Source organism: Poecilia formosa, unplaced genomic scaffold, assembly GCF_000485575.1.
Source record: "Poecilia formosa unplaced genomic scaffold, Poecilia_formosa-5.1.2 Scaffold69, whole genome shotgun sequence".
NCBI classification, from domain to species: domain Eukaryota; kingdom Metazoa; phylum Chordata; class Actinopteri; order Cyprinodontiformes; family Poeciliidae; genus Poecilia; species Poecilia formosa.
In genome coordinates this window covers 388,961-400,418 of record NW_006800008.1, presented here as the reverse complement: position 1 = coordinate 400,418, position 11,458 = coordinate 388,961, and the positions used below count along the sequence as shown (strand labels likewise).

Genomic DNA, 11,458 nt, shown 5'->3' with positions numbered 1-11,458 from the left:
TTGTCAGTCGCCCGCGAGCAAGTTCTAAAAATAGCCATTGTTATTAGGGAGCACTGCCAAAAAAATATTCTATTAAATGTTTTGTACCCACTTTAAAAAAGAAAAGAATAATATGGATTTTTTATTATCTAACCCTCTTTACTATTAGCAAAATTGTGCAGAAAAACCCTCTTTTTTTCAATACGTCTTGTAGTAGCGAGTCTATGGCGGTGGGCACATCAAAGCCAAATGTCACTGGTCAGTTTATATTTATTTGGCGGCTTGGCACTTTTTCTGTAAGCTAAAAATGAATGAGCGGAGTTTGCTCCCACTCGTAGTTCTAACAGCGGTCATTTGGATCCCGGCTGAGCTTTATACCGTGTGCGGTTCTGGCGGGTCACATCTGCCACCCCTACTGAGCGTCTCAAACAATTTAATCTAGTCCCCAAAAGAGTAAAAATTAAGCAAACAGTGTTGCATCACTTTCTCCTCCTCTGGATGTCTGACACCACCAGAACCAGGGAATCAACATCCCCGTCTTTCCGTGGATCATACGGGTAGGCTTCGCTTTCATGTCTATTATTTATCGTTTGTAAAAAAAAAAAAAAAAAAAAGTCAGCTGTTTTTGTGGTTTAGGTTTGTGCTGGTTAGGTGCAGACAGTGATAGTTTTGTGCTACTCTCCAGCCTGTCTAACTTTTTTTTTTTTTACGGTTGACCCATCAGCTTTTCAGTTCGCGAAACCACAAAAAGGCTAATAAACCGGCAACCGTCAGAACTGCGCAGGGTAAAAAGCTCAGGCAGATCTTAGGACAACGGGAGGAGCTCATTCATTTTTAGCTCACAGAAAAAGCGAAAAATTAACAAAAGTAAACTGACCAATATGATTTAGCCTTTTGCTGCCCAACCCCACAGACTCACACTGATGTGCGCTACGTACAAAATGCTTTGACACAAAATGTTATTTTCTCCACAATTTTTTTCCAATTGTTCAAAAGGAAAAAAATTGAAGCTGAAAGAAAATCTTGAATCTGAAAAGTAGCTTTGAATATATTTTTTTCAGTTTCAAATCTTTATTTCCAGATCATTTTTAAAAGTTCCAGACCTTTTTTCAATTTCAATACAATTTTTTTAGTTTCAAATCTTTTTTTTTNCATTACTGACAACTATAGTGAGTAATCCCTAACATTAATATGATCATACCGCATGTAATCATGTGTACATATGTATTAGTGAGCTAAGAAAATGTATGTCTGTATCAAACAAGTAGCCCTTCGTGTTACTCTGTACCCATGAAGTAGCTCCCAGTCTCAAAAAGGTTGGTGACCCCTGCCGTATTGTATGCAACATACAATTGTGGTAAGTATAATTATTATGTTTCATAATAATTTGACTTAAGTTTATATATCTAAAATATTGATACTGTAGTTTCACATCCCCTCTTGAAATTTTATTTTATTTATGTATTATAGTTACTCATATGGAGCAAAATCTGGGCCATAATATTTGTTCAAAAGGAAAAAAATTGAAGCTGAAAGAAAATCTTGAATCTGAAAAGTAGTTTTGAACATATTTTTTTCAGTTTCAAATTTTTATTTCCAGATCATTTTTAAAAGTTCCAGACCTTTTTTCAATTTCAATACAATTTTTTTAGTTTCAAATCTTTTTTTTTTTTTTAGTTTTTTTTAGCTTTATTTTGAACAAACTTTGTGGCCACAATGTAATGCCATATTCTCAACTCAACTGGGAAAATAATTTTGCACTTTGAGCACAAATTTGCTTTGTTTCTCTATTGTTTCTGTTTGACATGTAAAGTATTCTGTAGACTCCTATATCTAATCTCTGTTCAAGGCTTTGACAAAATAATAAAAAAACAGAATCAGTATGAGTGAGCCTTGTCCTGCTTTAAAATAATGATAGATAATTTTAGGTAAAATCTTATGATAATATAAACTTCTTTCCTCTTTAGAATTTTAGGTAACATCCTCAGTATATTGTGCTGCCATTAGATCCAAACAACATTTATGTACTTAATTATCCCAGATCTGAAAGTAAAAGATCTGCAAACGTTCACATTAAAGCACAGCTCTGATTTTGTGGTTGCAGCTTTACTCTTCCTCATTATAAGACGCCTGAAGTGGTGATACTTACCGCGTTTGTGAAGGTTATCCCAGTGTCACCAATTAGTTTCTTAGTCTTGGTCAAAGGGTTCTAAAAGACAACAAAGTGGTTTTGTTACATCACGACTTGTAGAAAGAAACTAAGAACGTCTTAAAAATCCCTTTAAAGACATAAAGCAGAGACTAAACCTTAAATTTCTGCGTCATGTTGCAACTTTAAATTGAGGCAACCTGACAGTCCAGTCCAGTTCTTAACTGGTTTTAATCTTACCTAAAGAAAAGTGACTTCTTTGTGTCAATAGGTAATTTTTCATATGTGGGGGTTACCCAAGGTTCAATCCTGAGACTCCTACTATTTAATATCTACACCAGCTCAGGTTATAACAAGAAATAAGATTAGTTACCATAACTACACAGATGACACACAGCGCTACGTTACGATGCCACCAGATGATTCTGAACCCACTCAAGCAATGAATAATTCATTCATTGCTTTCTACTCAGTTGAATAGAAACAAAACTGAAGTTTTAGGTCTCCGGACCTAAAGAGGAATGATCTAGAGCAGNCAATGAATAATTCATTCATTGCTTTCTACTCAGTTGAATAGAAACAAAACTGAAGTTTTAGGTCTCCGGACCTAAAGAGGAATGATCTAGAGCAGGGGTGGGCAACTCCAGGCATCGAGGGCCGGTGTGTCTCTACTTCAACACACCTGAGTCAAATAATGAGGTCATTAGTAGGACTCTGGAGAACCTGATTGCACTGAGGAGGTGATTCAGCTGTTGGATTCAAGTGTTTTGGACAAGGGAGACATCTAAGAGTTGCAGGACACCGGCCCTCGAGGACCAGGATTGCCCACCCCTGATCCAGAGTCAGAATGCAGCTTCAGTTATTACAGCTAGAAACTAAAAATCAGGACTGAAATATGGGTCTGAGCCTTCACAGATGCATAAAGACGGTTACAAAATCAGTCTTCTAACACCTGAAGAACATTTCTAAAATTAAAATAGTAATATCCCAGAAAGATCTAAAGCAGGGGTGTCAAACTCCAGTCCTCAAGGGCCGCTGTCCTGCAGTGTTTAGATGTGCCACGGGTAAAAAAAACAGTGGAATGAAATGGCTTAATTACCTCCTCCCTGTGTAGATCGGTTCTCCTGAGCCTTGCTAATGACCTAATTATTCTTTTCAGGTGTGGTGCAGCAGAGGCACATCTAAAAGTTGCAGGACAGTGGCCCTTGAGGACTGGAGTTTGACACCCCTGATCTAAAGAAATGAACACATGTTTATCTTGAGAGCACTGAGAATAGACTTTAAAATACTTCTGTTAGTTTATAAATCTGTGAATAGCTTAGCACCAAACTACGTTAAAGATCTGCTGTTGCTGTATCAGTCTTCTGGTTCTGTTTTGTGCCCCCAGAACCAAACATGGAGAAGCAGCATTCAGTTATTATCCTCCATTAATCTGGAACAAAGTTCCACTAAACACCTGAAACACTGCGTTCCTTCCTTTAAATTCAGGTTAAAAACTCATTTTATTAAAGCTGCCTCTCATTGACAGGAACTGAAAAAACAGATTTTATTTTCATTTGATAATCATTATTCTTAATGATCGAATTGGTCAAAACGTAATGTTTGTTGCTTGTTTCATAATTGATTACTGTTTTAAACCACTTTGCCTTGTTGCTGAAATATTCCACACAGATAAACTTTAAAACGTTTTCCTTCACACGATGCATTATTGTCCTCCCCAAACCCGTATTTTGACCTAAAATGATGAGATAAAGCTTCAGTGAAATCCTGCTGACTCTATTAAGATTCCTAAATGATGGTTTCAGCCAGGAATGTGAGCGGTCAGCTTTAGACTGAACTAACAATTATATTCAGACGTAATGAACATTTTTACCACAGTTAACACAAATCTGAAACTGTTAACCATTAAATATCAATTAGTAGTGATAACATGTACCGACCAAGCCGCCCATGGCGATGTCCAGGTCGTCAGCGAGGATTAAAACGATGTTTGGTCTCCGGTTGGCTTGTCCAAACAACCCGTAGCTTTGCTCGCTCCACAGAGTGACGCAGATTAGCAAACAACTCAAAAAGCTCCTCAAACAGAAGCGATTAAACTCCATTTTCTGAATACAGGTGGAAAATACCGAAGCTAGCAGTCCGTAGAGTCAAAGTCGCGGCTTAAAATAAGGATTAGATGGTGTTCAGAGAATAAAACTAACTGCTCGGCGCAACACTGACAAACAACGGTTTCCAGTATATGGGTCACGTGCTACCGCTCAGATACGGAAGTCCCAATCAGCTGATTGCCGCGTCCGTCAGTTTTGACGCCATATTGTGTGTGGCAAGTTGTGGTAAAAAGAAGGTCATAATTATTGTTTTAAGGCTTTTAACATTGTCTGCGAGGGATGTAGTGATACCAGAGATGAGCAGAGTATCTCATATTGTACACTCATATTTTTACTCAAGTAAAGGTAAAAAGCAGCCATCCAAGAAATTACTCAAGTAAGAGTAAACCTTTATTTGGTAAACCATCTACTTAAGTACTTAGTAACTGATCAAATTAGCAATCCAGGAAGTGAGGACAAAATATAGTAGTATGTCCTACATCACACCTTCAGCAAGTACTGCTAATCCATCTCTATAGCTTTTGCTGTTTCTCTCTAAATGTCTCTGTGGCCATATGGTTAGAAAGCTTTAATGTAGGTTTCATTTCAACTCATCTGTGATTTGGTGTTGTACTTCCAGTACTATTTGAGCTTTTGGGATGCAAATAAACTGTTATGTTGCCACAATTACGCATAACAACTGTCTGAAAGAATAAAGTACAAGGAAACTCCTTCTAGATGCCCAGCATCCAAAACCAGAGGGAATAATTGTCCAAGCATGCAAGAACTCTATCAAAAATTTATGAAGAAGTCTACAAAAAGAATAAATCACAGCTAATAGCAATAATAGTTTATCACTATTATGTAGCGATACATAAGCATCAAAATGATAAAAAATAAAATATTAAAATATTTCACCCTACTTTTACTGAATCTATTTATGTGTCACAAAATATTACAATTTTTAACCATATGCTAATATTTCAGGCGCACCTGTATTATTGTTATTTTTGCTCAGAATCGATGGGTTTGGATCCGCCTCTCCAGCTGTTGTGCGCCCCCCAGACTCCCCAACTGCTTATTTCAGGGGAGCCGAATTTGGCACCTGCCGCGATGGATCCGTTGGACGGGTTCGGTTCTCCCAGACGGGAAGAGGCTTTGGCAGACAGCCGATCCGGCTGGACCCGCTTCTCCTCCTGGCTGGAGTGCGTGTGTGTGGTTACCTTCGATCTGGAGCTCGGACAAGCCATTGAGGTGCACTAGCTTAGCATCGCTAACACCAATTTTCGTTTGAATAATGTACCACTTTAAATCGAAGCAGTCTAGTAGAAAAACCTACTTTGTAAGACAAAAATATTTAAACATGAAAAAATGCCTAATGCTTAATTCTTAATTCGGCGTGTTTAGTAGCTGAGAAATCTATTTGTTTTTAAAATTATTTGGTCACATTTTTCTCATAAATAAGACTTTTGTAGAAATGAAGACTAGTTAAATTAATAGAATTTTAAATGGAGTCTGGTATTCATTCATTCTTTCCGCTTGCAGCTCGTTTATCCGCAGGATGTCAAACTCACAGAGAAAGAGGTGATTTATTATTGTCATTAATTGTATTTTTTTTTTATCCAAATAAATCTGACATTCAATTAAGTCATTTCATCTGACTTATGGTGCTGTTTTGGTTTATTGTCAGAAAACCAGCATCTGTTACTTGTCCTTTCCTGACTCCTACTCGGGTAAAGAAACATTTATTAAATTTAGTTTTTCTGAGGAGGTGAAGTTCAAAGGTCAAACGATGTAAATCTGATTTTCCTCAGGATGCCTTGGGGACACTCAGTTCACCTTCAGGTTACGCCAATCAGTTGGGCGTCAAAGTTTCAAAGTCGACATCTATAACAGAGACGCCCCAGCCACGCTGCAGGTGAGCTTACCTGAGACATCTGCATTCAGGTGTGTCTCACAGAGAGCAGGTAAAACAGGTGTGATGTCTCCTCAGAGGGAAACGGCACATTTTTTCGGCTACGTCTACTTCCGTCAGGTGAAGGATGTGTCTGTGAAGAGAGGCTATTTTCAGAAGGTAGCTCACCTGTTTTCCTCCATTACTTGATGTTTAATTTGATGAGGTCACCTGAAGGTTTTTATCTTGACGTTACCTTTCAGTCGCTAGTGTTGGTGTCCAGGTTGCCCTACACACACCTGTTTCATTCGGTGCTGCAGATCATTGCACCGGAGTTCTTCGAGAAGCTGGAACCCTTCTTGGAAGCAGGTGATGACGCTTGTCTGAGTTTCTGAAATTCAAAAGGTGGAAAATTTTTACTTTTGGAACTCAGAAATTTCCAATATTTTTTTTTCTAGAGACTAATTTCAGAGTTTTTTTCTAGCAAATTTACAACTTTAACCTCAGAAATGTCTTTTCTTTCTTTTAGGAAATTTGTGAGATTATGTTTTTTAAATTTTAGATTTTTTTAATAGCATTTTGTTTTTTACTTTTCAAGGTCAGAAATTTCTTAGCTTTTTTTCTAGAAAATTTCTGAGACGAATCTCAAAGGTTTTGAGTTGAGTATAAATTTACGCCTTTTCTTCTAATACAAGCTTGTATATTGACTCCTCTGTGCCTGTATCATTAAAACAAGCCAGTTTGACTCATCCAAACTCTGTTCATCTTGAAGTTTGCAATGAGATTGACCAGTGGCCCAACCCCTCACCTGGACAGACACTCAACCTGCCCGTCGTGGGCGTTGTCTTACAGGTCAGCAGAGGTAGACACAGGTAAACGTAGAGACGTGTGGAAAATCACCTTTTCTGTTATTTTTCTCTGTTTCAGGTTATAATTCCTTCAAAAACAGACAAACCGGGAGGAAGTCCCGTCAAACAGATAACTAACGAGGTCAGATCCGTTCTCCCTCCTCCTTCCTGTCCCTCAGATTCTGTTGTCATAGTAACAGCTTGTCCTTCTAGAGCCCACTGCCAGCTCCAACACTCCTTCCAACCATCCACGAACTGGACCTCTTTAAGTTAGTGCTGCCCCCTGCCCTTGTTATGAACTGAACCACTGATTGGTCCCAGCGGTAGCCGTCTCTCACCCCCCCTCCTCCGTCCTCCTCAGGTGTTTCCAGTCGGTTCTGATCCACCTCCAGATGCTGTGGGAGCTGATGCTGCTCGGCGAGCCGCTGGTCGTCATGGCGCCGTCTCCAACTGTCTGCTCAGAAACGATACTGGCGCTGGTCAGGTAGCTACTAAAAGACCCTGGGGGCCAATCAGCAGGGAGTGTTGGCGTTGTCATGGTAACAGCAGGTGTGAACATTTCCATCCCTCTCAGCTCCATAAGCCCTCTGAAGTTCTGCTGTGACTTTCGGCCGTATTTCACCATCCATGACAGCGAGTTCAGAGAGTACACGACCCGGACGCAGGCGCCGTGAGTCTGTGGCCCCCAAAACGCCAAATTAAATGTTTAATTTTAAACGTTTAACATTTTAAATATTTAAAATCTAATTTTTAAATTTTAAATGTTTAAAATTCAAGCAAGTTGAACATTTTTATTGTTTTATTATTTATAGATAAACTTTATTTTAACTTTTTAAATGAAGTTTATTAGTACATTTTATAAATAATAAAGTTTGTTATAAACTATTATAGTTTATTTTATAAAGATGAGGCTGAACATGAAGCTTTGAGGCCCTCTTGTGGCTGGGAGGCCAATCTGCACCTACATGTGAAAATCTCGGGTCTATGCTTGACTTTACATAACTATTTTTATTAATAATTTGAAAGCAAAAAATGCTTAATAGGAGATTTTTTTTATTTAAGCCTGATGAAAGCTAGAACTTCCACTTGAGGAGTTCTGGGTAGAGTACATTTTTAAAAACAAAAGTTTTTTGTTTTTTTTATCTTAAATGCAACATGTTTATGCTTCTAGCTTAATTTCTCCTCTAAATATGTTGGTCTTTCATTAAATGGTCTTTGTTAGAGTCTGTATACACAAGTTAAAGATTAATCAGTTACCAAATTAGTTGACCATCATTTCAATAATCAATTAATCACAATTAATCCGATTAATCGTTTCAGCTGCCAGTGTGATTGTTCCACATACCTCTCGTTTCTCTCCCTTTCTGCTTCAGTCCAAATGTGGTTCTGGGGGTCACCAACCCGTTCTTCATCAAGACTTTTCAGAACTGGCCTCACATCGTTCGACTGGGAGAGATAAAGATGGCCGGTAGACTTCGCTCTCTTTGTATCGGTTTGTCTCTGACTGCAGATCAAACCTTATTAGATTTGGGTGTCTGCGTTTTCTAGGTGATCTTCCGAAGCAGGTGAAGGTGAAGAAGTTGTCCAAACTAAAAACTCTCGACACCAAACCAGGTAACTTAGCCTGACTCGTCTTTCTGCTTTTAGTTCACGCCTGCAGCTTGCTGGTGTTTGAATGTTTGTGTGCAGGGATTTACACAGCCTACAAAACGTTTCTACACAAAGACAAGATCCTTATCAAGAGGCTTTTGAAGGTGAGCACAGGTCCATGTTGTCTGGTCATTTAAAAACCAGCAGCTTACAGAGAATCCTCTTTTTTTTTCTTTCAGGGAATCCAGAGGAAAAGGCCGTCAGAGGCTCAGAGCGCCATCTTGAGGCGACACCTGCTTGAGCTGACGCAGAGCTTCATCATTCCTCTGGTGAGGAATCGGTGCAGAAGCAGGTGATTCTGCAGGTGAAACTGTCAGTAAACCCTCCGTCTTGTCTGACAGGAGCGGTACATGGCGAGCCTGATGCCTCTGCAGAGATCGGTCACACCCTGGAAGGTACGGCTGTCATCACAGGGGATCTCTAGCGGCAATAAAACAACAACTTGGTGTTTGTTTTTGCTCAGACTCCTCCGCAGGTTCGTCCCTTCAGTCAGGATGAGTTCATTTCCACTCTGGATCACACCGGCCCTCAGCTCACCTCCATGCTCAGAGGGGACTGGATGGGTCTGTACAGGTGAGTCGCACAGGTAGCAGCAGGTTAACTGCTGTGGTGCATCCAAAAATTATTGTTGTAAATATTCTCTAATTAAGAATGTTCTTAAAACTAATGCAAAGCATCATGGGATTTGACCTCAGAGCAGCATTGATGTTAAAATAGAAAAAAAGCAGAGATGGGAAAAGTTTTTGCTGTTTCAGACATCATCCTGCCACCACCGTGTTTGACTGTCAATATGGCATTCTTTTGCTGTTTTCACACCAGATACGCCTAATTTAAATTAAATATCGTTTTCTTCCGCTCAGGAGGTTCTTCAGGTCCCCGAACTTTGACGGCTGGTACCGCCAGCGCCACAGAGAGATGACGCAGAAGCTGGAGAGCCTCCATCTGGAGACGATCTGCGACGCAGTGAGTGTCTTTCCTCACCTCCAGTGTTTGAATATTTCCGACGTGTTTCCATCTTGTAACGGTGACGCCGGGTTTTGTGCAGGACCTTATGGGCTGGACCAAAGACAAGTCGGAGGTGGAGATCGTGGACCTGATCCTGAAGCTCAGAGAAAAGCTGGTAATGAGATTTAAAATGAGAAGACGGTTCTGGAAATTAATCAGAATGTGTTCGTAACTGCCTGTTTCTTCCAGATCAAAGCTCGCCGGCAGCAGCTGCAGGTCAAAGATGAAGTTTTAGACAAACTGGACGCTTTCATAAACTCTATAGTCGGCTCGCTGCCTGAAGACCTGCAGCCCGTCCTGAACGCACGCTGACGCCATCACACCTGATATAAGCCCAAACAATGCAGAAAGCAGATGAGTCTGGTGAAGACTCATCTGCTGTCATGACGACACAGAAGATTTTCATTTATCTCAACAGAAAACCCAACAGCAGACAGTCGAAGCACACAGCTGTTATTTTTCTAGTCTGAGAAATTAAAAACACTAACATGCTGCTCTCTCCATGTATTTCATCTTAATATACTCTTAATATATTAAGACTTTATTCCCACGTGACTTATTCTGACAATAGTATGACTATTTTCTGGTTTAATTTTATTCTAGTACAAATTATCCTCATATTAAGACTATTTTTCTGCTGACTTTATTCTCATAAAATAACGACTTTAGTTTCCTACAACTCTTTTCTTGTATAACTTGTTCTTTTTTTTTTTACTATTACGGCTTTACTCTTTTACTATGAAGAATAAAGTCTAGTACGACTTTATTCTTGTGGTACTACTCCTAGTAAAGTTGTGAATATAGTCACAAGACTTTATTCTTGTAACTATATTCTCAAAATGACTTTAATTTTTTATGACTTTATTCCCACTGCTTAAAGCTGAGACATCTTGATAGAAACTCAATGTAGAAGTGAGATAATTCTGGCTGCAGATACTTCATAGATATTAATTTATGCGAATATATTAATTTATCTAAAAGAAAAGCCCAACTCAGATCAGCAGACAGTCGAAACACATGGCATTATTTTTCTAGTATTATAGAGAAATTAACACTAACACGCTGCTCTCTCTTCATGTATTTGTGCTCTAAAAAATAAAACTTGAATCATCTGAGCCTGGGTCTGTTTTGAACTTAACATTGAAACTGATCAGGTTCTGGATTCAGTTTAGTCTGGATTAAGTTTCCTTATACATCAGGATGTTGGTCTGGATACTTTTCTGAAATAAAGTCCTATTAATGACGAAAGAAATGTACAAACGAAATTTACGTAGTAGTTCCAAGCTTTTTGCACCGAGTTCACGTAACTAAATTTGTCAGTAAGAAAGACAAATTTACATTTTATCCATGACGGACGCAAAACGCTAGGTAGCTAGCTAACGTATTAGCAGCTAATTAGCGCTAGCCACAGAACGCAACGAAGATATCTGCGCGCGATTCAAACGTTGGACAAAAAGTCCCGCGATTAAAATAGTCATACGACGACAAAACCTACGATTAAATCTATAGTATTTAACTTTCATTAATGTTTTTTATGTTAAAATTGTTATGCTGTGACATTTATGATGCAGATAATATGAACAGATCGACCTCCTCCGCCTCCTTGGTTAGCTACTATTGCTGTTTGAATAAATGTACCTGACCAAAAACAACCAATCAGAGCAAAGAGGAGGGTCTTAGCGCTGCCACGTACTCTCTGATAAATGTACTAATGGCGGAGAATCAACCTATCGTGTCTGCTAACTAGCTTTAGCATTCACAGCAAGATGTGCTAGCTGGAGCATAACAGACTGATAGGGAATGATTGGCAGCACTAAGACCCGCCTCCTGGCTCTGATTGGTTGTT

The 11,458-nt window shown here is 39.1% G+C and overlaps 2 protein-coding genes across 5 annotated transcripts in view; one reads left to right on the top strand and one right to left on the bottom strand.

Annotated features, from left to right (window-relative positions):
- Window positions 1-4,399, bottom strand: part of gnsa (glucosamine (N-acetyl)-6-sulfatase a) — a 22,465-nt gene extending 18,066 nt beyond the window's left edge. For 2 of the 4 annotated variants that reach the window (XM_007555214.2, XM_007555211.2), the window contains exons 1-2: window positions 4,069-4,399; window positions 2,129-2,188 (exon numbers count right to left, since the gene is read on the bottom strand). In XM_007555214.2, the coding sequence (XP_007555276.1) occupies window positions 2,129-2,188; window positions 4,069-4,230 (222 nt within the window). In that variant the 5' untranslated portion in view covers window positions 4,231-4,399. Of the gene's footprint in view, window positions 1-2,128; window positions 2,189-2,501; window positions 2,652-4,068 lie in introns of those variants that run through there. The other 2 variants (XM_007555212.2, XM_007555213.2) reach the window with 2 other exon arrangements.
- An 839-nt stretch (window positions 4,400-5,238) lies between these two features.
- Window positions 5,239-10,727, top strand: dennd6b (DENN/MADD domain containing 6B). Its single transcript, XM_007555209.2, has 20 exons — window positions 5,239-5,469; window positions 5,761-5,799; window positions 5,906-5,948; window positions 6,030-6,133; window positions 6,209-6,289; window positions 6,373-6,478; window positions 6,882-6,961; window positions 7,037-7,099; window positions 7,171-7,226; window positions 7,319-7,441; window positions 7,532-7,627; window positions 8,331-8,425; window positions 8,506-8,571; window positions 8,647-8,711; window positions 8,787-8,876; window positions 8,949-9,002; window positions 9,071-9,180; window positions 9,468-9,570; window positions 9,653-9,727; window positions 9,802-10,727. Exons 1-20 carry the CDS (start codon window positions 5,239-5,241, stop codon window positions 9,922-9,924), a joined length of 1,803 nt encoding a protein of 600 aa, XP_007555271.2. The 3' UTR covers window positions 9,925-10,727.
- The last annotated feature ends 731 nt before the right edge of the window (window positions 10,728-11,458 follow it).